This window comes from Lepidothrix coronata, unplaced genomic scaffold (assembly GCF_001604755.1).
Source record: "Lepidothrix coronata isolate B3197 unplaced genomic scaffold, Lepidothrix_coronata-1.0 Scaffold292, whole genome shotgun sequence".
Lineage (NCBI taxonomy): Eukaryota > Metazoa > Chordata > Aves > Passeriformes > Pipridae > Lepidothrix > Lepidothrix coronata.
In genome coordinates this window covers 613211-641177 of record NW_016690472.1, presented here as the reverse complement: position 1 = coordinate 641177, position 27967 = coordinate 613211, and the positions used below count along the sequence as shown (strand labels likewise).

Genomic DNA, 27967 nt, shown 5'->3' with positions numbered 1-27967 from the left:
CTTTCCTTTGCTGACAAGTGAGAGCTATTGAACAGCTGTAGTTGTCCATTGCCACAGGCAAAATGTATGTTAGTACAATTGATCTTAAAAGTTTACAGGCAGTATTTTGAAATTATTTACTTTGTAAAATTTCAATAAAGGTAATTAAGAGCTGTGGAAGAGTCATGACTTTGTAGCCCTAACAAGTGGGAGATGGGGATAAATCACCTGTCTACAACATCTGGGTAACTGCATTTGATACTACAAAACTCATTGCAAAGACAATTCCTCATTTACAGGGACTGACACCAAGGATTAAACAAACATGGTTAGCAAGTACTATAAACTAGGATGGCATATCCCTACACTATGAATGTATCTACATGAACACAATCATAATGTCTGCTATGATGTGCTGAAACAAAATAGCTTAACAGTTCCCTTCAGAGGAACAGCATCAACAGATACAGAGCAACATTAAGATTTTTGAAGTAGTGTTAATTGTACCCCTGGGCAAATAAAGCCCTTAGATTATCTCCCCATTCCTCTTCCCCTCCAAGCCAGACTTATTCATCAGTATATCAGTTATCCAGTTGTTGTCTACTCTGCAATTCTTGTTTCCTAGGACCTTACTTGCCTTTTTCAGAACACAGGTAGCACTAAATTACTGAACAGTCACACCAAAGTCTCATTTACTATCCAGTCAAGCCAGGACACATTTTTAGTGGTCACTCAAGGAGTAAGGCAATTCAATCAGTTATCTTTAGAACACTGTGTTCAGTAAAGGTAAACCAGACATGTCAAAACTTACAACAACTGGCATTAACCCACAGACAGACCAGGTTCACAGGAGCTGGCACTTGCTCCATGCTTAGTTTCCTACAGCACTGCAGTTTAATTGCCACTTATCTCTCTAGCACAGAATCCAGGAGGATTCTTTATCCCTCAAGGTATGTCATAAAAGCACTCTGAAACACGAGCACACATCAGCACAGCATCACTTGGAAAACTACCGGTCTGAATGATAAAGTTCTAATTAGAAGTGCCAGCAGCCTCCCAGCTTGTCCTGGTTAACTTGCCTTGATTCTTCTGTCCCTACAAAGCAGAAGTTCTTTCACTCTTATCAAAAGGTTCAACATTAGCTTTGGGTTCAACAGTGGGCTCCGAAGAGACATGAAACAACAGGTGTTAATAGCAACTTTATTGTTCCACTGGTGCAAAATCATGATACTGAATAAACTTGTGTAATGCATTTTCCCCTAAATTTACAGTAATGAAGGTTATACATATCTATATAGATTGCAATTTCTCTATTTTTTATACTATTTGGAACAAAATTATCTTGATAAATATGCCCTGTGCACAGTACTGGCCCTTGCTGAATGTCACAGAGCCTTAATATGCAAAATATAACTTCTGTTTTTGAACATGGTACTTTAAAACTCTCCAAACATGCATTAATATATTCTAGTTTTTAGGGAAAAATATTACACTTAGTCTTAACTTGCATTAAAAGGAAAGCACAAGCAGAATTTGACATACAATAATCCCAAAAATCTGATGCTCTGTAAGGATCGGACACAGTTTCAGATGACAGTCACTGCCAGTTTAGAGCTCTAGTGCTACAGAAGCAACAGTGAACAGACAGAAGAGAAATCAGAACCAAAGAGCCCTACCATGTCACATGGATTTCAAAGGAAGTTTCAGCCATGCTAACTGATGAAACCTGTAGTTGCTGGTCCAACCTTTCAAATTTGTTAGAGTACTCAACACGAGTGTTTGAAGTGCCAGACTGAACACATGAATGTTAACTTAACTTGACATTTCTGAAAGGCACAACCTAGGAATCTATCTTAAAAAAAACAAACATACAGTATGTAAATGAAAACAGGTACAGTGAGTGTCTACCTAAAGAACAAGACCTTCATAAATTGGCCCCTCAGATTCTGGTGATTCCCTCCTCAGACGCAAGTGCTCCAGTGTGTTGTGAAAGTGTTTGTTAATTTGTTCTGTTTCTTCAGTAGACTCAAGGTTTGGGAGATCTTCTCTGATCTTCTGTATAAGCTGATTCAAAACCTGAATTGTCACCTACAGAACACAGAACAGGAGTCATCAACATCACCTGTGTACAAGTGCATAGACAGTAGTTTTAAGAGACTTGTCTCTGAACTATTTGTATGGGACAGTTCTTCAAAATATTGGTAAGACTGTATGCAGACAAACTCTTGGGGGCTGCCTTCTCTTGCTCCTCACAGAACCCTTCCAATTTCAGTTTTGTGGAAGTTCTCCCATCCAAGCAAATGTAAAGAACTTAAATATTTATCCCGAGAGCTTTGTAACTGCTACCACAGCATTTCTTTCCAATGCATTCAATGCAAATTTAAAAAGCTGTAAACAAATGATGCACATAATCCGACTGTCTATGCACTCTTAATTGTTTTTGTACAGTCAATATGGTAATGTCATCTAAGCATCTCATCTAAGTCCCAGCAAGTTTTGATATAATAAAACATTTCAGGTATCCAAGTCTCTCAATATTTAAGTTCATAACTAAATTCCAAACATTTGGCACGTTCCCCCCATGTAAGAAGAATGAAGTTTAATCCACAGTTTTACTTGCATATCAAGAATTGACTACTCTGTTTTTTAATCACCAGAACTTGTGCCTCTTGTGAGAGATTACAGGGCAAGCTGAAGAGACATAATTTGGGGCATAAGTGTGAATAAAGAGCTTAAAGAAATGTTGTTTAAAAGAGGCAACAGAGAACGGATGTCTACTCACCGCCTCATTTTCCTTTTCATAAAAATAGATATATCTATTCAGAATTTCTATGAAGAGCTGGACTTGGAGAGAAGGGTCCATGCACTGATTTGCTATCTTCAGAGCCTTCTTTAGGCATTCCATCACTCTTTTTCCTCCGTGAAGCTAGAAGGAAGAATCCAAGTTAGGAGAAATAAAAGAACTTTAAGAAGCTCCAGTATCTCTTCCCTTGGCAACATATGGCATCTCCTAGGGGTCTGCCACAGAAACACAAAACTACACAAACTGTGCAGAGCAAGCTGTCATTGAAAGCTTTCCTTCCCTGACTGCCACCAGTATTAGACATTTTTTAAAATCAGACAGTAACATGAACAGTTGTTGAGAGCCTTCAATTATGAGATCAATTAACTCAATTTTGTAACATGTACCATAAGGCATACTTTGAGAAACATGTTTCAAACACTGCTCTTTATAATGACAACAGCTTATGTGACAAGCCCTGAAGAACAACAGCCCTTTTTTTTTTTACCTTTACCTTCAACAATTTGTATCCTTAATTTGGAAGTTTAGTAGTTCACATGCAAGCACAGCTACTGTAATACACACACGCAGAATGGAGCCTGTCTTAAAACAGCTGACACTCAAAAGCTTGCCTGGTACTTCCACCCTTAAATTAGAATTTTCTCCCTTTTGGTATTTACACAGTTCACACTGCACTGAGATTTAAAAACTTCATATATGAGCATATATTCCAACCAAATCTATATCACTGATATAACTACTTTAGAAGTGTCTTCAGAAGAAAGGCAGAGCTGTTACCGAGGTAGGATGTGCTACACTGTTGTCACTTTGTTCTTACCTCCTCTCCATTCTTGTCAGTATTTCGGCCAGACCAAAACAGATGGGCACAAGTGCTCACAGCCCTGCACTGGTCTGGCTTTTTCAGGAGTTTAGAGGCTGCCAGTGCACACTGAGTCCTCAAAGGCTCGTGGTTCTCCTCACTGAAGCACTTCATCCTCTCAAATGTCCCAATTATCAAGGTGATTGCAGCCAGCTGTGCTTTTGAGTCACTGATTTCATCTTCATAGAGAGAGAAGGCCTAGTCAAGGGAGAAAGTAAGAATCAATCAGAACACATCAGGAAAAAAAAAAAAAATCACACCTGCTAGTGGCACAGCAGGAAACTGTCCAGGTTTACATTTGTTCAAAGCTTCAGGCAGGAAAAAAGATCTTTCATTTAGAATGTTAAAATCAAGTTAAATCCGCAGACCAGAAATCAGTCTTGCAAGAAATACTATTCAAGTAGTCACAGGAAAAAAAATGAGATCCCACATATATTCTAAAAATGGGGTTTTCCGCATTTCAAGCACCTGTTCAGATACAGAACTTCAGCAGCAGAAATAATTCTTGAAGAGTATTTGGTTCTTTGAAACACACAAACAGCAGAGCAGAGGTTGAGTGGTAGGTCAGTGATGACAGAGTAGGCAAGAAAAGCACTTGCACTGCTGCCACATGGATGAAGAATCTTTAGAGAATAGACAAGACTAAAACCTTGAACCGTATCTCTAATACAAAGTACACTTTTGTCATGCTGCTCTCATCTTCAGAATGGAGCTACAATGGCAACTGATCCAAGGCAGTGAGCAAAGGCCGAGTTTATCAGCAATTCCATTTAAAAACATGCATTAGTAGCAGTATTAGAGGAAAGATAAGGACAAAGCTTACAACGTGGATAACATGAAATACATTGGTTCTTTATCTGATGGAGAGAAGGGGAAGGTTTTTGCAACAAGTAAGGCTTAAGACCAAGGAACAAGTTCACATGGATTTTCAGAGTAGTTTATAATAGGTTTCAATACAAGGATTTTAATTAGCAAAGCCCAGCATAGCAGTTGTGAACACTGCAAATTTTAGAGAACTTCCTAAGAGCGTGGTCAGGGCAAAACCAGCTGGACAACAGGAGCTGGGAGGCAGAAGCAGTGAAGGAGCGTTTTATGTTGAGAAAGCTACACTCCTCCAGTGAACCAACTACTCGAGTAGGAGGCAGCATTGCAACATACCACATGTTGTCAGACTGAGTACTCAAACCAGTAGCAATGGAGCTTAATCCCACAGCAGCCTGGGAAGCAAGAAGGAAGATGAGGATTTTCTACCCAGTAGCATTAATCTTCCGTCATTTCAAGTGTTTTAATCACACTGGATGGTTCAGTGTTCAGGAAACCTATCCCAGTCAAATTAAAGGTAGTACATGAGACCAACTGCAGTAGTTGGACACTCACCTGGGACATGAATTCATAGGCCACAGTTTCGTGATTCTCAAAGCCAATCTCTCCTGCAGCCAGTGCTCCCTGCAGGAAGAGACGGAGGGGCAGCTCTGCCAGCTCTGCTTTGATCAGAGCACTGATGGTCTGATGAGCAAACGAGAAGATCTTCTGGCACTTCTTTTCCCATTTGTCATCCTAGAGAAGAAAAACAAGTAAAAGCTTGAACAAGAGTATTGCTATAGGAAAAGAGAACCTGAATTGTACTAAGACCTGTTAAGTGCTCCAGCCTGCTGCCCTCTGATGCCACTCCAATCACTTATTTACTGAAGCAGTAATGAGCGCCCCAGCAGTACTGGGTTGACCTCAGTGGGTCTTCACATGGTATTTCTTTAATATACAAAAATTTCACACCCATTTTTCCTACCAGATCATAGAAACCTTCTTCAGAAGCCTACACTGAATTGCAGCTACAACAGCTATGCTTAGAACATAATTGAGCAAAAGCCTAATTAGTGCTAACAGAAAAATTCTGTTCAGTCTGGAGCAATCAGAAGTGGGAGAGAATATTAAAACCTTCATTTTGAAGAGCCCTTTAACAAACAGCAATTAAACTTATTTCCCCACAATAAGGGAAATACATATATAAGTTAACTATCTCCGTCAGAAAGCATTAAAGGGCCAAATGAATCAGTCATTGTTTTAGTGTGCAGTTTTGCAACTACTGTGTAAGTTAACCTGTAAAAAAGCACTTGTTTTTAGAAACATTAAAATAGTGTAGCTACAATTTAGAACTTGATGAATTTCAATATCCACACTGAAATCAGTTTCATGCCAACACTTGTCTGGTCTCCAGCAAAAGCACATAATCAGTCACCCTCATGAACAAATGAAACTAGCCCATTTCTGCTTCACCATTTCTCAAGTGCCGAAGTAATTTGAATTGACAAAAATCACTAGATTAGAAAGCATTCAAACCTCAAGCAAAAATCTGCCTTGAGCAAAAAAACCCCAAACAACCAACTAGCATTCTGCATCAAGTGTTAGCATACTGAAACCAGACAAAATGCACTTTTTTAACAAAGTCCAGAAAAAGCAAGCATACCAGAGAAGCCAAGAGGTCAACTTACCACTTTGGAGTTCTCTTTGTAGCGAAAAGCAAGCTGGTATGCAGCAAAAACCAAGGGGGGCAGTGTAAAACGAATCCGCTGGTTCCCACCTGCACCAAAGTGCTTCCGGGCAGTGTTTAGGATCTAAAGCAAAAGCACTGTAAGCTTAGAGAATTCCTAAGAGAGGTGTGTTATTTGCATCTGTAACTTAATCTCTATGGAAAGACATGGTGTTATCAGCAGATAAATTACAGTATTTTGGGCGGACTTGAATTTAAGTTAAAAGTTGCTTTACTGGAATTAAATTTGTGCTGTCTCTGTAGCTTTTTATGTGGTATCAGCCTGAACTTTCCCTAGAGCTGCTCAATAAGTGTTAGGCAACACTTGCTGCACTGTATTAATTGCAGATCCGTTTTGGATTGTGCAGCCAGGTGGAAGTTGCCTGAGCTTGCATTTAATAATGACATCAATACATTCTGTCCTCAACTCAATGGAAGCTGCAAAAAGGACCATTCCTTCTTACAGCACCTGTGAGAAAAGTAAAAGAAAACAAATTTCATTAAACTAAAACTATAGTGCCACATTCTGGTCGACACACATGCAACTTTTGCCATTTTCCCCCTTGTTTAGTTTTTCATTGTGCTCATTAATGACAGCTCCTTTCACTGCCATTCTTAGTTTTGGGCACAAGCTGCACAGACTTCATGAATGTGATGCTTTTCTGCCTTACTGCCTGTGTGCCAAGCCTTTGGAGACAGGCCAAGGAACTCTACCTGTTTGTACTGTTAGCTTCTCCCCTTCCCTTTATTTTGGGAATATTTCCATCTATTGATGTAATTAGTCACATAGTCTCATAACCAGAATTCTCCAGAACAGCAAGAACTCCAAGTATCAGAAATCAATCAATCTGTTCCACACAAGGTAAACATCACAGTAGTAATTTCTAATAACCTGACTGCTTTTCAAAGGGGACAAAATTCAGACATGCTGTATTTTACACTAGAAGTTCTAAAACCAAACTAAAGAAAATTTCTACTGGAGATCAGTTACAGGGCAGGGGTTTTTTTTTTGTTGTTGCTTAAGTGTCAGAACAAAGACACTACAGCCAGGTATGACCTTGCTTTCTGGTCACAGCAGTCCCATTACCACCTTGAAACAAGCACTGCAAGTGAAGTTCAGTGTCCAACCCCCGTATATTTTTAGACTAGATACAGAATTCATGTAAATAACATGAAGAGAGAAGAATCTGTAATCACCCATTATACACTGTATTAGCCACTTTGGCTAATACACTTTGACTAAGGTGTTTGAAGTTTCATTTCTTAGCTCTTCTATAGTTTAATGTGAGATACTGTGAAAGAGCTGTGAAAAGTCCATAGGCTTGGACTTTTTCCAGCTGCTCCAGTACCATAGAAGAATTTGATACAAGCACCTGTGATGCTCATCAAGGAGCTATTCAGCATTTTTACCACAAGGTGTTAAGTATCTTATAGAATTCTGCCCAAAAGATAATCTGACAAGTCCTCTGATGGCATTTAAAATACATCAACTCCCATAGTGCCACCATTCCTTTGAGGGAAGCTTAGCTCTCTATTAGCAAAAAAAAAAAAACAAAAAGAAAAAAACCACACAAACCCAACCCAACTCCTCAAAACAAACAAACAAAAAAAAAAACCACAGAGGTATCCTGGCCCTTCCTACATGAATATGGTGTTTGCCAGCTGTAATCAACCCATATAGCTCTTGAAACTAAAGAGGACCTGGCTGACCTTCCTGCCTTACTCCAGCAATATAGAGAAATAATGCAGCCAATGACCAGCAGGTCCTGAAACAACTGTCTCCAATTCTTACATGTACCTTAAAGCCATGCTTCTCCCCATTACACAAGTTTCAGCAAATCTCAACATTTCGAGTACAAATTTTTTATACCAGATTTTAAAGCCAAGTTAAATGAATGCCAGTAGTGTTATACATAGCTCCTACTTTATTCTGTTTTTCTATTCTCAGTGTTTATACAGCGTGATGTTGCTGCAACTTCAGATGAGAATCAGCCAATTGTATTTCAGGCAAACAAACTGTAACTTCACTGTAGTCCCTACTCAGACCTGACTTGACTAGAGCCAACTAACTGCTGCCATCTGTAGCAGAGTTCAACTTCAGCACACCTGTACACTACATGCTGCGTGAAGACCATGTACTTACAGAAATTAAAATTCCTGAGGCCAAACATATTAAGGTGTATTTTCTGAGGATTTTTTTGTGTATTTTGATACCAAAAGAATGCAAATGGCACAATACTCCAAATTCCACTTGCTGACTTTCAGATAAATGGTCATATGGAGTTGTCAGAACATCAAGAGTTCCACAGACTAATAGAGATGGTTGCCCAGTCATGGGATGAAAACTTTAAATCAGCAAATGCTTAAGTCCTCACCTGCTTTTTTCAAATAAACATATCATGCTACCATCGAAGGTGTCATACATACTTGTTAGTTACTGAGTTTGTAGTGCCAGAGCAGTGATGCCCCAGCTCCCAGCTTCCCCTGAGCCTTGGACAGTCAATGCAAGAAGTGACAGTCAGAGCACAGACACTCAGCACCCCCAGTGCCATACCAGGTACTGCTGGTCAGGGTCATCGGAGCGCAGGAGGTGAATAAATCTTCCCACAAGGCTCTGCTCATCAGCAAAGTCCTCAGGGTCAGGATCTTCAGCAGGCTGATCTGGTTGGTCCTGGATCAGTGTGGATACCAAATTCATGATAGCATCAACCTGTTAAAGGCAAGAGAAGCTCTGTTTAAAGCAGAGTAGTCTACAAGCATAAGTTGTAAACAAGTTCCCAGCAACTGGGAACATGTTTACAGCCATTCATAGTGCTGATGCTTTAGACATAGGTGCCTTAGTCCCTGAAGAAGGGTCCCTCTTGGCACAAGTGGGATGGGACAGCACAGCAGTGCGGAGGAAATTCAGATTCCAAAAGTACTATCCAACCCTCTTGAGGTAGTAGGCCTAGTTTTAAAGGGATTCACGGTCTCTGTTCAAACCTAACAGCAGTAGTGTCTAGGCTGAGGTTGGGTAAGACCAGAAACAGTCTCCAGGGTGAGGTTAGGTAAGATGTGTAAAGACATTTAAGAACATGAGGAGGAACTATCAAGAGGGATAAAGTCTGTGCCCAGATGGGGAGACAGGAGCACACAGGCACAAAGGCTGGGAAACAAAGCATGCCCTGCATGAAGTCACTTAGTATGTGTTTTCAGGTGTTCAAATGCTAGTTTAAATACCTAGAATTTCAAGTAAACTTATGTCATACCTGTTCTTGGGACACAATTTCTGTGTTATAATCCAATACATTGCTAAGCACGTAACAACTCATGCTCTTCCTGGACTCATAATCAAAGTATTCAAAGAGTGGGTGAAAATGTTTTAGCTTCAGAACTGTCAGGATATTGTTGTAAGTATCAACAGGAATTTTCAAAAGTCTAGTCAGCTCCTTTGAAACAGCACTGCTTGTTGCAATACTAAAAGAAAATATATGCAAAAAACACAATTAATCCATAGTTCACATATGTAGACAGATTTAAAGCCTGCCTCAGAATACCAATTCTGAGGCATCCCACAACAACTAAGCAACTTGTTGCTAGGGAGAAAGGAAACAAAAGTATCAAAACAAGTCATATCTTGTTCTTTGGGACATACAGTGGAAAAATACATGTTTTAAGTTGCTGACAGCAGAAACAGACCGTGGCTGCAAATCTACCTGTAGACTGCTGTAAGGGATGCCTGGATAATGACTACACACAGCTTAGCATGCACATTGTGTAGCTGTACAGCTGCACAGTGGGATTTATGCACAGGTGAGCAGTTAGTCAGCAGTTTATCATTACTGCTTTTGGGCCAAGCTGTAGACAGTCATCTCACACATCCAAAGCATGTCTCTGCTATCTCACCAAAGGTGGTGCAATGCACAAGTCCAGATTTTAGGTTATTAACTGCCATGCCAAAGAGAACTCAAAGAGACATTTACTTACTGTTCCAGATTAAGTTTATTGAATATTTCCACAGTTGTCTCCAACACCTTGTCAACATAGTCAACACGGTCTGGGTAGCATTTCATAGCCAAATTAATGAGAGAAACTTGCAAAGACACCACATCCTCTGAGGGCATGTCCTGCCGAGACTGAAATTTAAGACAGTGCTGAGCTGATACAAAAGCACGTAACTTGGCAAAAAACCACCCCAAACTGCATGCAAGAATACCCAGCATACCTGTATAACAGTAGCAACCTGCTGTGAAAAGATGTCAAAGAGTTTGATATCTGCTGGGATACCAGGTCCATCTTCACGATGTGCAAATAAAGCTAACCTGGTGACACAGCAAGGAAAGCAGCTTGGTCAGCACAGTTTTTCCACTCCTCAGACACAGACCAGAAAGAGGTACTGGCAGAGAAAGCAATTCCTTTAGGTATTTTTGGAAGCTCTATTACAAGCAAAAAGGAAATTAATGGAAGTCAGAAGCCTTACGAGCAACTGAGCCTGGTGTTTATCAGCCCTGGAAAAGTCTGACAGAAAAGGCAAGGTGAAGAAGGAGCAATAAGGACATTTCATAATCGATGTTCTTCAGCTAGAAGCAAATGTTCTGTTCTTTCCAGCAGAGAAAGAGGTATAGAGCAGGTTGATGGAAGAGCAAATATCCTGCACTCATTCAGTGATATTACTGAAATTAGATACCCAATAGCATTCACCACAAAACAGCCTCCAGAGGGAAAAAAAGCCACAGAAGAAATGCACTGATTTAACTATGCTTTGTCTCTAAACACAGACTGACATGTTTGGGACTTCTATTGTTGTCAAAGAACAAAATACAAAGTAAACTTGAAGTGGAGAAGAACACCTTTTTTGGGGGAGTGGGGGAAGGGAAAAAGGCAAGCAATTTCTGTCCAGCAAGCATTCAAGAGATGATGAGAGGTATCTCTATCTGTAAGGGAACAAAGTCATGCCAACCACCACTGCTGCAGAAATGAGATACAAGGTAAGAAGAATCACTACAAGAAGGCTAGCACCTTACCAAAGCTGCTGCTTAAGGAGCTCAGCATTCATGCCTTGACTTTCTAATTGATGAGATTATTCTACTCTGAATTAGAGAAAGAACTATAAAAATATTTAGGAAAAGGCAGCAAATTAAAATTTTTAAGTTATTTCTTACAGCGTTTCTAAACTTTGATTCTGAATGAACTTTGGGTCTGAAACAGAAACAGGTAAGAAAAGGTTGAGGTGCCAAAAAACTTCACTGCCAGGAAACACAGACATTGAATTTATCTTATATTTCATAGGGTGGTAAGAAGCAGACTTCCTAACATCAGAAGCAAACACTGCCTTTTCTCAAAGGGACAAGGCAGCTTATCTTGGCAACAGCTCCAAGTGTAAGGCCAGCATGCTACAGAGTAAGAACAAGTTGCAGGCAGATGGCAGCATAATTAAAAGCCATGAATGGTTTAGTAAGGCAAGAAAGATCTCAAAGCAGCAAGACTATTTGCAGAAAGATTCCTTTAGCAGGAAAGCCCCATAGGAATAAGAACAAAATTGTCACAAGTTTCTTCAGCAGTCACTGATGTTCAGATTCAATTATCCCACACCAGCTGAAACAAAGATGAGAAATGCCAGCAGGTACTACCTACATGGGGCAGCTTCCCATCTTAACACTGAAACACTGAGCAATTGCTCCTAACAGCTCCAATCCAAACACAAGAGCAACATCCTCCCTACATGCATGGATTCCAAGGACAGATCCACTCGTTTCCTCCAACACTTGCAGTAACATTACAGTCAAAACCAAAAGTGCAGGTAGTCACTGATAGTCTGTGTTGCTTCCTTTCAAGATATAAATCAAAACTTCAGTTTGATCTTAAAGGTCTTTTCCAACCCCAATGATTCTAGGATTTCTCCCCTATATTTGAATTCACTGCAAGCAGTAGCAGTACCTCCACAGGAAGAAACACATTTCTGGGAGAACAGGCAGGATGCTAGTTGCAAGAATTAAGAATTAAGAAGGTAGTTCCATTTCTTACTAGCTCCTTTCTAAGAAGCATTATGTTCTCTAATTAAAACTGCGAAGTAAAGTACCCTTGATACACAATTTAGCCATTGGGATCTTCAAGTTTTCAAGAGGTACCTCTGACCAATATAGCTGTCAAAGCAGAACACTGCTGCCACTTCAGAAACAAAACTGGTCAATAATAAATGGCCTATTTCCTGGCTAAATCTGTTTACAAGTTTTAATCAGTCCATAAAGCCGGTTTCATTGGAAGCTGTAAAAACAGAGTCCAGAAAGCAGAAGCTACAGAAATAATATTCTTCGCAGCTTGAATTACAGCTGATAGAAAGACACGGAAACAGTGGAGTTAAGTGATATCACAAGTTAAAACACATTCAGATAATAAAAGAATTATCATCTCCTTGTGCACAACACAAACTTAATTTTGAGCCAACTTCCACCCCCTCGGTCACTCACCTGTCAATTAAAGCAATAATTATATTTTTCACATTCACATTTTGGTGCAGCTCAGCACAGGCTCTGAGAAATGGGTTCAGGGTTTGGAGGTGAAATTCATCTGGGAAAACCTGAAGTTTTAGATCAATAGTCATCAAGTTATAAACTGAATTTGCCCATTGTCACACAGCAGTAAAATGCAACAGAATAACTGTAAAGTAGATAGCCACACAGTAAATACAGTCTGGCCTATGAAGCTGACCTTGACTGGGTAAATGCATGAAGCAAGAGATGTAAGACAAGTGGGTAACTTGAGGGCTCAGCTATCTATTACAACTCAGGCACTGCTACTCAGATGCTTACAAGCTTCTGCAACAGGAGCACAAAATGGATTCATGTCCACTCTGCCCATCTGGTAAAAAAATACAGGACAAGCCACTGCGTAAAAGTCCCAGTGATGAAGTTTTCCAGTGCATGAGGAAGCTGCCTGAATCTGACTAAGTACAGAGGTGTCCCTGTGTCCCATCACTGCAGCTGAATTTAAGCAGCTCACCTGTATGATGCACTCCATGAGGTACTCCTGAGCTAAAGCATCTCTACAGTTCACAACCTGCTCCAGTATTCCTGGCAGAACAATCTGGAATAGGGAAAAAAAAGTGTTGCAGTGATTTTACAATTACTTTCCAAGTTTATATTTACATATGCATTTAATCCAAGCAAAGTAGCATTTCTAACAGTTCTCAGCTTATTCTGTACATAAAGGTTTTCTGACAAAAAGTCTCACTTTTCTGAAGTTCCATCCTTCAGATAAAAAAAAAAAAAAATCTACTGGTCTCAGACATCTGTCCCTTTCATACACTATGCAAGCTTTGATTTAGTAAGTCAGAGTTACTAACTTTGCTGGCACCTACCACTGCTCAGGGTCTCAGCAGCACCACTCAAATTCCTTTTCAACAGCTATATGGTAAAACTTACATGGGACAGACTTTTAAATAATATATTTGCTTCACTGTCATTTCCTGCAATAACAGTTCTCTTTAATGCTTTGGGAAGCATAGCCTCATAACTTGTAAAGTCTACCACAGAATGCTGTATATGTACACTACCCTTAAACTGACTCCCTATTCTTCAAATAAAGTGGGAGTCAAGAAGTAAAGTTTTAAAAACTAATTGTCAATGTTACACACAATCTTACAGGAAAAATGCATGAATCATGTCCTTAGCCTCACAACACATTGTATACCTTCATTAGTACTCAGAACTGTGCCTCAGGTGAAGAGTTTGAGAAGTACCAGGATTACTGAACTTTTAGCATAGTTATAACACTTGCAGCTGCTCATCTGAGAGTACAAACTAGCTTCATTTGGAAAAAGTTAGTCAGAAAGGATGGACAGACATCCCACCTGCTTATATCGCTCCACATTGACACCTTCCAGCTGGCTGAGGCGAACCAGGTTTGTTCCCACCAGGATTCTCAGTTCCTGCCTTTCACGCTCCCTCTTCTCCCTGTCCCGACTGTGGCCCTGGTGCTGCATCCGCACCCAAAGTTTGTTCATCTCTGCAAAGTTCAGCAGCACAAAATCCATCGAATCACTGATGTCTCCAGTGGTTTCTTCACTGCAATTGATAACAGGTTAAGAACAGGAAAAGTTGGTCAGAGGTATTCATCCTTCCACCCACTGGTGAACAGAGCTTTTAAGGCTGGAGGGTGGGGAAGTGTGTGGTGGGATATCTGGGTTCATAAGAAAGGTTCATACCCTCACTTGTATGAAACCTTTAGCTCTGCTAGGGAATTCTTAATGGACAAAACACCTGTCAAGTTTCTACTTCTCTCAAATCTGAAGAAAGTCATACAGAAAATTTAAATATTCTGTCAACAACAATAATTCTACCGAGTTATAGCTCATCCTTCTTACTCTGCTTGCTCGCCTTCATCTGGTAAGATATTCCTGGTACACTGCAGGAGATAGTTCCTAAGGAAGAGGCCTCTAAGAGGATGCTGTACTCCACGGCACATCTCCACCAGGTCTTTCAAAATATCTTTCCTGGACTGTGGAAATGACTTGACATAGACAACACCTACTGTTATCAGGAGATACCTGCAAGAAGCACAGAGTCAAACAATAAATCATAAAGTAACAACATCACACTTAAAGGTGACAATTCCTTTCTTCCATCCTGGCAGGATTACCAAACCACAGAAAAAGCAATAAAATATCATCTAGGTCCCAAGGTTTTGGATCTTTAGTCAGCTTTCAACTCTGCTCTCTTTTGCTACAGAGCACAGCAAGTCAGAACAGCCACTTGACCTCATTACAGTGCTTGATACCTTGAATGTGTAAATGCTCAGCATGCACAAAGTTCTGAATGCTCCCAGACCAGCTTGTCTATACTTCCAGCATCCCACCAAGCTGGAAAACAGCTCTGGCACATACAGGTAAGTAATCTATGATGGGGAAGCAGCTAAGCCTCTTTCACGCTGTAGTCCAGCAGGACAGGAATTAAGCCCTTCAGAACCCCCCAGGCCTGCATTCATTCCTTCAGCACCTCTGTTTTAGGCAAGAAGCAGAAGGAATATGGGAGAAACAAAGAACTAGTGCTCCAGTATATTTGGACATCCCTTCAGTGCAAAAGCATACAGTGCTCAGAACCTTCACATATTTGGTTTAGAGCCCTCAGCTCTCCCTGCATGCTCCTCTGCCTCACCATGGATGTGCAGAGAACCTCCAGGAAAGTACCAGAAGTGTTCTCCAGGGAGAACTAGAGCCTGCATCAAGCAGGCAGGAAGACAACTCTAATCATGACACACAGGGGTAAAGACATTGTGGGAGGCATTAGCCAAGCTCCAGAAACTGCATGAAGATGCAGCCTGGTGTGTCCTAAGCTTCTTCCTGGCATGAACATAAGGTCAGGAATGAAAAACTTCAGTACCAATCAAAATCCAAGTCCCAAGACAGACTGTCTTGAACATGTTCTGCAGCCCAATGGTCACATATATAAAGATAAGCCTTCCAGGCGCTTTCAGTATAATTTCTGGCATTAAACAAAATATATTCAGAAACACGGATTCGGGTAAAGTTACAGAAATCTTCAGCTTCCTTCTCACACTTCTTATTCTCGTAAGAGGCAGATGGCTATGAGGCATCTACTGTGTGTGAGAATCTAAGATCTAGACCCCCAGGTACAAGTTCATTAACAGGTAATAGAAGCAGTTAATAAATACATAGTCAACCTCATTGATCAGAGTGTGGTACTTGGTTAACCTTCACTGACCAGCTCTTTACCCACAAGCCAACTTTATTCCAAGATTAAAGTGCTTCCATCTTGGTCATGTGCAAAATTAACACATTGGCAGGAAGAAATGACCTTCTGCAGCTGCATTCTCAGCCTAATCTCAGAAGTCCCACAGTAATCCACTCAAGATAGCAGAAATACTATTTGCCATTGCAAACCGAATTCCTGCTGTCAAGCAAGGCAGAGTCAGTCACTGAACCCAGAGCCTGACCACTATCCAACAGTGTAAAACAGACAAAGCAAACAAAACCAGACAGTAACATACACACACTTACAGTCTTGGAATGATATTTCCTGCATACTGTACTAGCTCATAAAGGTCTGCCACCTTCCTTCCTTTGGCAAATTCATCTGTCAGGTAGACTTCCAAGTAGTGGAGCTCATCAGAAATTGCCATGTCTTTTTCTCATAGTTAAGGATTTTAAGTTAGAATGTCTTGAAAAGATTTTCATACTAATTTGCTCATTCACACCACGGAAGAAAGATGTTGTACCAAATACAACCATGCCCAAGCAGGCAGTACTTCTGAACTAGTAATTGCTACTGGGATAATTGTGCAAAATTAACCCCAAACCTTCAATCATAATTCCTAGCATATTAGAAAAGGGAATAAAACCCCAAGCTACTAAATCAAAACTGAGCAAATGAATGTGATTAAACAAAGTATTGAAGTGATGGCATACTATGCATTACAAAAGATTGTCATCCCCACATGGAGAAAGTATTTGAATGCATTCACATTCTATTCCCAAGGCTCTTTAAAAGGCTCCCCTTTTTCAGAGACCACAGCAAGCAAAGTAAATACATCGAGGCACTGACTCTGTTAGAAGCTAAGATAATGATGAAGGGTAAAAAGAAAAGTGCTAGTAAATACCTGAGATGGACAAGATACCATTCTGTCAACAAAAGCAGATGAACATTTCATTCCCAATTCAACATTTCAACTATTAGTTTCCTCTTCAAAGGATACAGAGCTCATAATAGCTCTTTGGAGATAACATGGAAGTCCGCAGCTCCCCAAGCATGTTGGAAGCATGTTTCAGAGCATCCATGAGCTTGTTTTTGTCCTTTGGAGGAAGAAAGAGAGAACAGTCTGTTACAAATAACACTAGGCAACTGCAGGATTTTATAAATCTACACTTTTATCTTTTTTTAAAAGCAAGCAAAGATTAGGTGAACATCAGGAAAGCACCAATTCTAATTAAGTCAATTAGTATCTAGCTTGTATTACACTGCCCATGCTAGTTAAGTGGAATACTACATCTGGAAGTGATAAGACATATGTGAAGGCAGAGCTACAGTAATAAATCATAATACTCATGGTACAAAAATCTAAAATCATTTTGCTTATGCAGCAATCCCCACCCACCTCTCAGGTTCTCTCCAGCAAGCAAAACAGAACGGATTCCTCTCCTCCAAATCTGTTCTGCTGCTTTGCTCAGATCTCAGTAAGAAACCTCTAGCAGACAGGCAATGCACACTGCCATCATCTTCTTCCCCTACTTCTCAGCCATGAAAAACACCCTACTGAAAGCCACTGTTTATTGGGCTGCATCCAACTTACACTTCTGATGCATATAAATCAGCTGGCATTACACACACGAACACAAACCTCTAATCTCCCACCTATGCATACTTGTTCAACCCATCATAAGCAGCAGCAATAGGTTTTGAGGGAGAACAAAATGAATTGCTAGTGTGATCCACTTAGTATATTTATATTGTCACTCAATCACTGATAGCAGTGAAAAGCTCAGCTGCAGCTACTTCAAAGATTTCCAAAGCATTCCACAGAGTACAAAACTGGAAGAGGTGTTACTTCCCTTGCTACTGTCATTTGGCTGCAAACAAAGCTAGCTTGGTTAACCACATGAAAATATATGGGAATAGTTAAGTTTCCATTGCAACTTTAAGCAGTTTCTCCAAACATAAATAGGCTTCTCAAACCCAAGAAAGCTATGTGTGATGACATTATCTGCCTGCATTGGCTACAGTTTCAAGATAAAATCTCAGCATAACACCAGTCAATGGTGTTTTCCAGTCACAGAAGAATTCACACATCAGTCTACAGTTAATGACTGCAAAATTTATCCTAAGCAGCAGGCAATTTATTAGCAGCCTCACAGTCTGTAACTGACACCAAGAAAAGACTACGTGGAAAAAACCAACAGTATGGTGCACAATAGTCTCATAATACAGTTCCACATAAAACGAATTTGAACAATAACCTTCTGGTTATTGCTTATTCTCAGCTTAGGCTGACTTAAATACAAGCACAAATTATAAAGGTACATCTTTTAATTTACCTTGTCAAATACTGGAGCAAAATCAGGAAGACACATTCAAAGAATATTCAAGGCTCACTCTCAATGAGCAGCTGCCTCATTTATTTGCAAAGCCTCTGCCACAAAGGTGCACAAAGGGTTAATTTTCCTCACAGCACTAGAGATTGGTATTGATTTACTGTTTTATTACTAGCAGACAAGAAGCTTCATTGCATTTTAAAGTCCCATTCTTACCAAGCATCTCTTCATCTGGAAAGACTGCACCTTCACAGCCTGAATGGCTTCATCCAGGAGTTTTTCCTGTTCATCCTGAGGAGATTGCTGTGTTGTTGGCTGGAAAAAAAACAAACACACCAACAAAACAAACCAGAACTCAATTATTTTTATCAAGCTGTTTATGACTTGATGAAAACGAGGTTCCCTCAGTTTAGAACGCAGTGCAAGTGACAGTGCAGTGTGACCACTGAGAGCTGTCAGAAATAGCTCTGAGGGAGAAAGGGAGAAAGTTCCAGTACTCTGCAAAAACCCGAGGGCAGGTTACAGGTCGCCTGTGAGCACTCTGCTCCTTGGAGTACAAAGCCAAGGAAGCAGAGCAGGGTCAACTTGTCCCTTCTCATTTAGAGGTCAAGAACCCAGTGCAAGTATCTGCAAGGAAAAGCTCCAGTAGAACGCAAAGATGACTATGCCAAGAGGAAGCACTGCTGTAACTTCTTCCCAAACAGCTTCAAAGCAATGCCCAGAGCACACACACTGCCACTGGACAGATGCTCTCCTATGCTCACAAGTCACAAGGTCTCCATTAACTGTTGCCTGAGCCACACAATTCTGTTCAGGATGAGTTTCAGATGAGCAAAGGATAAAGTACACTCAATGCTTTCCGGAAGGGAGAAGCTACTTGCAGAAGGCAAGAGAACACTGAAGAGAAGCAACAACTCTTCATGTCTCCTACTTGTCTCCGTGACTCTCTTGCCTCTCTTCAGAGCCACATTCTACACCTTCAACTGAAACTTCCAATATCTTTCAACTTTCCAAGGATCATACTGCATTTTCTTATAGTATTAAATAAATCCATTGCTTACAGCCATAGATTTCCCCTCAATCCTTCAGACCTTCTTCTGCAGTTTTTCCCTTCCTTCTACCAGGTTAATGAGATTAATTTCTAAAAGCATCTTGAAGTTATCCACTAAGACGTCCAAACTTACTTAGATCACAGCCCCTAACACTTTCCCCACCCGCTCTCAGCCTTCCTCCTTACAAGGAAAAACCACCATCCACCTCTGGTTCAGGCTCTAACACCTCATTAAAGCATCTCCACCTCTCCCAGTCTTGCAGCTTGTTTTCAAGATGGTCTCTCTGAAATACTGTCAGAGATAAAAACACTGATGTGTCTCAACTACATCTTCTCTAGTCTTGACAAATACCAAGTACACAGTGATTTGCACAGCAGGTTCTCTGAGCCTTCAGCTTCAGTAAATTCTCAGCTATTTATACTTTTTTCCTCCATCCACTGTGTTCAGAAGGCTCCTGGTCCTCTCTTTTTAACTGCATTTCAGAAACAAGCTAGCAGGCCATGAATTACATCGCCCTAATGTTTTTAAAAACTCTGTCTTCAGTACCAACTCCCACACACCCCATGCTTGGAGTCCCCATAAAGTATCTTTTGAGGACTGAGATGAAAATTGAGGTCATCTTTAAAATAAATGAGTTTTAGTTTAACACTGGTTTAATAGTTATAGAGCATTCCACACCCCTGTTATTCCCCATATTTAATTGGGTTCTTGTTCTGCAATTGGAACCTCCCCAATAAGAGTCACAGACAGTATCTCCCCACTATCCTCTTCCACACACAGAGTGCCCTGCAATGCTGTTCTTGCCTTCATCACTCCCTAACAGGCAGTGAAACTCCACTCTTAAAATTTCTCAATCACTCAGCTGGACAAAACCAAGGCTGATCTGATCCAACACTGGCGACATACCTGCTTGAAGAAGGTCATACAAGATAAAGATTCCTTCCAGCCAACACTTCTGACTCAATGTGCCTCAGCAGTATTCAAACTATGCACAGTAACTGATTAAGAAGTCCATTTAGTCAACAGAAAAAGCCGGGTCTGCTAATTAGAGTGGTTGCACCTCTTAAAGCTCTTTCTATATATAATTAATCACACAAAGTGCAGGTCTTCCAAAAATGATCTAAGCATAAGGCAAAAGCAGCAGCCATGGCTACATGACCCTATTTCCCAGGCAATTCAACAGCTACAAACCCTTAGAAAAACTCAAACTGTGAAACAAATATGTTCTGCCAGCAGAAGTTTGCTGTAATTGCTAAGCTTTAATTATTCCATGACAGATCAGACTTTCAAGGAACAGTAAATGACAGTGTTGGGACTTGTGTGCAACAATCAATATTGAAACATCACGTAACAGACTTGCTAAATTATGTCTGTGCCAGAACATTGGTCACAGTCTGCAGTCCCCTGAACCCACAGCAGTGCTTTGGAGAAGATAAATCACTCCTGAGGTGATGCCATACACTCTGACTGCTGCACATCTCTATTAAAGCACAGCTAGAAACAATTCAGCAATGCCAACAGTAACCACAGCTTCCAAAGCCCCCTTCCCCTAATGGGCATTAAGCTTACAGAGCTACCAGCCCTGCTCTTCCAGCCCCAGTTGTTCATGGACATGTTCATAGTGCTGGCAGAGCAGTCTAGACTGTGAAACATCAAATAAGCTGGAAAACCAGCCCAGTTGATGGATAGTTTACCATTCACCTATTACTTCGCTCCACAGCAACATACAACACTACAAATGGGGCCATGAAGAGAAAGCTTTTTAACAGCAACACCAAGTTAAAGCATTTACTGAAACGTACAGTATCTGCTGTGTTGGCTGATTCCATGTGCATTGGTTTCCTTACTTTTGATGTGAAAAACATGCTGGTTACAGCATAATGCTACTACAACTTTGAGACTATGCTTTAGATGATACCAGCAATGATCTCAGCAGATGTATCTATTTTCTTATAAAACTTTAACTATTGTCTTTTAGCAGCAGTTGGGGAAAAACTGGAATTTCAGAGCCTTCCCATTTATAATGAACCAGAGTCAGCTTTACATCACATTCTGTCTGCGTTAACAGAAGACACTGGCAGTACTTCCCTTTCTGCTCTCAGTTGGAGCAGCCAGGTCCCACACCCTATTCAGCACTAGGACCATAGTCAGTGCTTGACTGAATTCATCAACAGGAGCATTTTCGTGTTACCACAACAAGTTAACTTTTTTCTTCTGTATCTCTTGAAGATACAGAGAACTAAGAAAGAGGACAAAAGTTAAATTTGTATTTGTTCTTATTTGAAGACTGAGAAGGTGATTGGTCTAAACAAAGATGTCTTTACCACAAGGGTACTGTACTTCATGTCTAAAGAAAAGGCAACTGGAGCATTTTACAGCAGCACAGACAGTGAGATAATCTACTACTACTGTCATAAGCATGTAACAGAAGCAGTAGTGTTGCTTGAGGTGTTGTTTATAGCAGCTTTACTTCTGCAGGAATAGAAGACATTTTAACAGCAACACCACTTAAGTTCTAACTCTTTCTTACCTTTCAAAGTCTGAATATTTATCAGCTTACCCTTTTCTTTTGACTTCAGAAAGCAAGCTACTTTCAGCTTCAGAACTGTAGATATTTTGAAACATAACCTGGTTATTATCAAGTGATACACAAGATCACACTAAGACACACATATCCTGATACACATGCTTGAAGTTTGAGGACCTCTTGGCAAAAGGCAAGTGAAGTGAAAAGAACATATGGCAAAAGCCCACCAGTGACATCCAGCAGGGCACACACTGAATTAGCACACAGTTCTTCTGTCAGATTCAATGCTGAATAAAGCTGTTTATGCTCTGCATCTTCCACTTAAATTAGTAACCTAGTAACACAAGATGGTATTTTCAAATGTTATTTTATCAAAAAAGCAACTATGATGTGGAGTTCCGTGCCCATTTACGAGCAACAACCTTGAACAGAGGCCTTTGAAGTGGAAGATACTTTGACACTGGACAAAAGCAGCAGTACTCCATAATCAAGGCACAGAATATCCTGCCTTGTACATGGTACAATAAGGTATAATCTCCTGCATGAACACAAGACAAGCAATTTATAGCAATTATGCAGCCATTTAGACTTTAGAAATGCCTGAGCCTTACCCACACCAGATACACTGCAAATGTTGAAGAAAAAAGGAGAATTGATGTAAAGGGTTTTCTGCTTTACTCGTTCCCTAACCTTTTCTCCTCTGAAGCAACAAGGAAGCAAGTGAGCAGTGGAGAAGGGACAAAGAACAACCTCCCACAGCTGCACCATCAGTTTCTGTACAAGAGACAACAGCCTTTTTCTAGCTTTGAAGATAGCACTATCTTAAGTTACCACAGGCAAGTTATGGAAGTCACAACACACAGCAGATGACTTTGGGGGGGGAGTGAGGAAAGCTCGCTTTTGTTGGGGGATTTTGGTGTGCTTTTTTTTGTTGTTGTTTCTTTCAGGTTTTGTTTCTTTGGGGTTTTTTTAATCAAGGCCAGTGAACCTTAAGTTGCTTTGGAAAACAATTTTTTTTTTTTTTAAACCCAAACAGCTTGAAACCATCTGATCTGAGTGGGTAATACAAGTCAACCTGCAGATAACAATTGCTGAAGTGTATTACGGCAGCAGCAAACTTTATTCTGGCCTGTGCCTTTCCTCATGATAGCAACTACTCTTGAAACATGCACAGCAAATATTACACCTATTGTGTACAACTTTCTGATTTTCTAATGCTCAGTTCCATGAGAAGACTTGATAAGAGTCATATTTAGTTCCATATTCGACAATGAGCTACACTCTAGAGCTGGTTATTATTTTGGGCCCATGTGCTGACTTATTCCACTCAAAAATCTGGTACCTTGCAGTACTGACATTGAGCAGAGTTGGAGTGAGCTTGTCAAGCTACCAAACAGCTCATACTCTGACAGCAGGTATCTTAAGCAGGTGTAGAGTATAAACACAGAGTAGAAGGTTTTGCTTCCATTCTAATGTGCATTTTCGTCTAATCTCCAGAAGTCCTTTTCTTTAGGTAACTGATGTGCTTACACAGCCTATTCCACACGACACCTCAGTTTGCTCACATGCTTGTGTTTGATACCACAACAAGTGAGATTTACCCAAGGAGGTTTTCCTGCCTCCTCCCCCCAGCTGGATGTTGTTAGGACTACCTATGAATAAATCACTGTTGAGCCACTTAAAACTAATGCTGCCCAAGAGAGAAGATGGGTAGCTATGGAAGTGGATCGGGACAAGTGCCAGCCTGCAGATGAAGCCTGGGTGCACACAATGCACTGCTGTGGGAGGCACTGAGAGAAATATCACACAAAAAGAAGCATAAGTGTTTGATACCATACAGGAAAACATCACTCTGCAACACCAAAGGCTCCAAACCCTCTGTTATATCTCACAGTACAGGAGCTCAAAGACAAACCAGAGAGATGAAAACATTTTTCACATGTTGAAACTGCTACTTACTGCCACAGGAAGCCACAAGACATTAATGAGATGGACTTTTTATTCAGGGGATGATCAAAACCAGCCAGAGCCCTCTTAAAATGAGTCTTGTTAAAGGAACTTAAGCATTCAGATTCAAGGTTTAAACCAAGTTTAGCCATAGGAAATTGCAGTGGAGCCTAATTTGATAGAGGGGATTATCCCAAATTTAATATCTGTGATTATCCCAAGTTTAACACCCGTAAGTTTATTTTTTTCTGAACCACCTCATCTCAGCTATTCTTAGAAAGAGGCCATGAGATCAGACAAGCCTCAGGCCAATTCTCATGGAAATGACAGGCAGAGAAAACTTGTGTCATTCCTCAGTCAATGACTACCACAAAATATTCATGTGGGGGACAGAGACTGCTGTCTACATAGATTTAGCATTTCTCATCACCCAATTCAGTATTTACTACTCCACTTTCAAGTAGCATTACAGGGTTTGCCCACACCACCACCCCCAGGATACAGGATTCAACTGATACCAACACCCATAACACTTTAAAAACAAAGCCTGTTCCAAAAGCCTAAGAACTGCACAATCTCTTCTTCATAAAGTATTCAGTTATTTTTTGCCTATCTCTATACTGCTAGTACTGTTTACACTCCACACTTAGATTAATTAACACATCATGATGGTTACAGCAAGTGCTGCTTAAAATTTTATTGAGTATTAAATAACACTGAAGACACACTAAAGACTTGAGTTTTACAAGGAAACTTGATCATTCCCTCATTCTCATTGAAGACTGAAAAGCATTTATCAGCAAACGTTATTTCCATGTGGAAATTTCAGATCTCACAGAATCAACTGAGTTGGAAAAGACTTCAAGATCATCGAGTCCAACCTGTAACCAATAACCACCTGGTCAACCAGACCAATGGCACCAAGTGCTACGTCCAGTCCTTCCTTAAACACCTACAGGGACGGCGACTCCACCACCTCCCTGGGCAGCCCCTTTCAATATTTAATCATCTTTTCTGTGAAGAAATTCCTCCCAACGTCCAACCTAAACCTCCTCGGCACGTCTTAAGGCTGTGTCCTCTCGTCCTGTCACTGGTTGCCTGGGAGAAGAGCCCGACCCCCACCTGGCTACACCCCCCCTAATAAATAAACACCAACATTTGCGCCAAACAGCACTAATGAGCTGGGCCCACCAAGGCAAAACCACTCTTCCTGCTGGAAAAGAAAAGAAGCTCACTAGGGGAGCCTACGACAGCAGTTTTGAAAGGTATGGGGGGCCAGGAGAGCGGGCTGGAGGGCGGACAGCCCGGGCACACGTGCCCAGCACCGGCAAAGACACAACGCCGGGTGCATCGCAGGGGCAGCGCGATAAAACAGCCCGAAACTCTGCCCGCCGGTGTAGCAACAAAAACACCCCGATGAAAACACCCACTTCCCCTGCGCCCCCACGAGCCGAACGCGGCGGGGCGGGCCCCGGCCCCAGGCCCAGTGCCCAGCCCGCACCTCCGCCCCGCCCGGGCCGGACCGTGCGGCCTCCGCAGCCCCGCACCGCCGGGCCCGCCCCGCCGCCGGCCCAGCAGGGAGGCTCACGGCGGTGCGCGGGGCCCAGGCGGTGCCCCAGGCTGGCCGTGCCCCGGGCCGACCCCGCGGGCCGCTCCCCGCGCGCGGTGCCCCCTCACCCTCACCATGGTCGCGCCGCCGCCGCCCCCGCCAGCGACGCCCGGTCATGTGACTGCGCCGCGCGCCGCCCCGCCCCCGCCGTCGCGCCGCGCCCTCCCCATTGGCCCGCCGTCCGCGAGCGCCGCGCAACGCTCCGATTGGCCGGAGGGGCCGGTGATTGACGGCCCGGCCGGCCAGTCGCGGGGCGGCGCGCGCGGGGCAGCGCGCGGCGGGCCATGGAGCGCGGGGCCGTGAGGGACATGGCGGCCAGGCTGGGGCTGCGCGGCACCGCCCTGCTCGGGTACCGCGGGGTGCGGGACACCGGGACACACACCGCGGGGTGCGGGACACCGGGACACACACCGCGGGGATCGGGACACCGGGACACACACCGCGGGGATGCGGGACACCGGGACACACACCGCGGGGATCGGGACACCGGGACACACACCGCGGGGATCGGGACACCGGGACACACACCGCGGGGACCGGGACACCGGGACACACACCGCGGGGACCAGGGACACCGGGACACACACCGCGGGGATCAGGGACACCGGGACACACACCGCGGGGATCAGGGACACCGGGACACACACCGCGGGGACCAGGGACACGCTCTGCGCCGTCTACCCCCGGCTCCGCACCCCCGCACAGCGCTGTCCGGTTGTGGGTGTGGTGGAGCCGCGCACCCCAAGGCAGGCGGGGTCGGTGAAAGGTGGCTGACCCTGCAGTGCAGTCCGGCTGCACATCACCAGAGAACACACCACCTGGTCCCCGAGCGTGTGCTGCAGCCGGGGAGCTGGGCTGAGAAACCTGGGAGCGGGTCCCGTCCGCACATTCTTACTGTCTCGTACCTGTTAACGAGGGCTTTGTGTTTTGCAGGAAAGCCGAGGAGTATCTGCGGCTGTCCCAGGTGAAGTGCACGGGGTTAATGGCTCAAATGACGGCGACGAGCAGCGCTGTGATGTGCCTGGACCTGGCGGCGAGTTTCATGAAACAACCGATTGACAGAGTAAGATGTGGTGGCTGTCAGTGCATTCTGTGTTAGTCCACTGAAATCATTGTTCTGTGAAGCGTATGCTGGGAGCAGGAAAGGGAAATAATAATTGACTTACTAGTGTGCTGCTAGACACAGCGTTAGAGTTTTCACTGTTCAGAATTTGAAACAGGGCAAATTGAGATCAGTGTCATAGTCACTTCTCAAGTTGAGTTTGCTTTGGTATAATTTCAGCTCTTTCAGTAACAAATACATTACTAGCAGGGATGTTAAATTTAAGATCTATCCCTTTTACTGTGGGGGGGAAGCAGGGGCTCCAAGGAATCCCTGTCTGTAGAGGTACCATAAACCTCCACCTGCACAGCTGCCAAAATAATGCCTGGCACAAGATGTTCATCGTTGTCTGTTTACAGACAGAGGAGAATTTAATTGGACCTGACCCCATGAGGAGTAGCAGGAAGGTGATGCTCATGTCTTCAAGTTGCCCAGATTTTGCTAATCCTTGTTTTTAACCATGTTGTGATAAAAGGGACACATCACATTATATGGAAATATCCAACCTTGTTTCCAGTGAAATGGTCTAAAAATATCACTGTGTTAAAAGCTGTGGCATTCCTAGGTGGTTAATCTTTCTCTGTGCATTATTCATTGCACAAATTTGTTTAATGTAGCAATTGAACTTTATGGTGTTGTGTTGATTGCCTGATTAAGATGTCAGGAAGGAATCTTGCTAATTCTTGGGGTTTGTCTTCTTGAAAGAGCTACTGTGTTAAACTCTCCGGGTTGAACAAGAACACCTACCAGAACTCTATGAAGTCCTTGGAGTGTTTGCTGGAGGTGAACCCCAGGCTGGGAATGCGAGACTTGGCTGTGCAATTTTGCTGCACAGAGGCAGTGAACATGGCTGCAGAAATACTTCAGAGGTGAGGAAGCTCTCGTGGTAAACTCTAGTAAGATTCTTTGTTCATTAAATGTGTAAAGAGCTTGATGTTTGGAAGGGGCAGATATTCCTCACTGACTGGAGCAGTGAGGTGAGTTCTTAGCACTGCCAATTCAGCCATGATCCAGGCCACTTTTTAGAATACATGGAAGAAAGACTTAGTCTGTGAATCTCAGTAAGTCATTGTCTGACTGTTCAGCTGGGAATAGTGTAAAAAATACAGCACTCTTAGTCCCCATAATTGTCCTTAGCATCAGAGTGTCATCCATTTAACTGCTGATCACAGCACAGTTCAGAAGTAATGCTCAGTAGAGAGAAATCCTCCCTTCTGGAGACACAGATCTCTTAAAATGCACATTACCTGCAAAACAAATAGGTAGAACACTTCAGTGGATTCAAGAGAGTTAACTAAAATTTTCTATTCCATAATACCTACTTTAACCAGAGCAGTCCCTGAAGGGCTCTGTTCTGCTGTGCTGTCACCCTTATAGCATGTTTAAATGCTGCTAGGTCAATGAATAAAGGCTGGGCATGCTTGTTGATGCTTCTTACAAACTGGAAAAAAATAGCCTGGGGACAGGTGGAACAATAAAAAGTTAAATTCTTCAGTGCTGCACATTCACTATGTTGTTTTCCATATTTAAGCCTCCATCT

General features: G+C 42.3%; 2 protein-coding genes across 4 annotated transcripts in view; one reads left to right on the top strand and one right to left on the bottom strand.

The window, feature by feature from the left end:
* Positions 1 to 1163: 1163 nt before the first annotated feature.
* Positions 1164 to 25456, bottom strand: VPS35 (VPS35, retromer complex component). Of its 2 annotated transcripts, none has more exons than XM_017837127.1 (17): positions 25400 to 25456; positions 18407 to 18505; positions 16858 to 16954; positions 16163 to 16286; positions 14510 to 14692; positions 13997 to 14210; positions 13147 to 13230; positions 12615 to 12724; positions 10373 to 10469; positions 10135 to 10283; positions 9417 to 9624; positions 8723 to 8878; positions 6131 to 6253; positions 5019 to 5198; positions 3600 to 3839; positions 2762 to 2905; positions 1164 to 2067 (listed from the first exon to the last, which is right to left on the bottom strand). In XM_017837127.1, exons 1-17 carry the CDS (start codon positions 25400 to 25402, stop codon positions 1888 to 1890), a joined length of 2391 nt encoding a protein of 796 aa, XP_017692616.1. In that variant the 5' UTR covers positions 25403 to 25456; the 3' UTR covers positions 1164 to 1887. The 2 variants fall into 2 exon arrangements, with proteins under 2 accessions (XP_017692616.1, XP_017692615.1); XM_017837126.1 differs by having other exon boundaries at positions 25394 to 25435.
* Positions 25457 to 25583: 127 nt separating this feature from the next.
* ORC6 (origin recognition complex subunit 6) overlaps positions 25584 to 27967 on the top strand; it is a 6317-nt gene continuing 3933 nt past the window's right edge. For both annotated transcript variants that reach the window (XM_017837123.1, XM_017837122.1), the window contains exons 1-3: positions 25584 to 25674; positions 26259 to 26388; positions 27133 to 27296. In XM_017837123.1, the coding sequence (XP_017692612.1) occupies positions 25610 to 25674; positions 26259 to 26388; positions 27133 to 27296 (359 nt within the window). In that variant the 5' untranslated portion in view covers positions 25584 to 25609. The remainder of the gene's footprint in view (positions 25675 to 26258; positions 26389 to 27132; positions 27297 to 27967) is intronic.

Excerpts from the sequence above, each read along its gene's own strand:
- VPS35 (XM_017837126.1), bottom strand. Across the intron at positions 14,211-14,509 it reads GATGAAGGCGAGCAAGCAGA|TGAAGAAACCACTGGAGACA; the intron begins GTAAGAAGGATG and ends TATCAATTGCAG. Across the intron at positions 9,625-10,134 it reads AATAAACTTAATCTGGAACA|TATTGCAACAAGCAGTGCTG; the intron begins GTAAGTAAATGT and ends ATTTTCTTTTAG.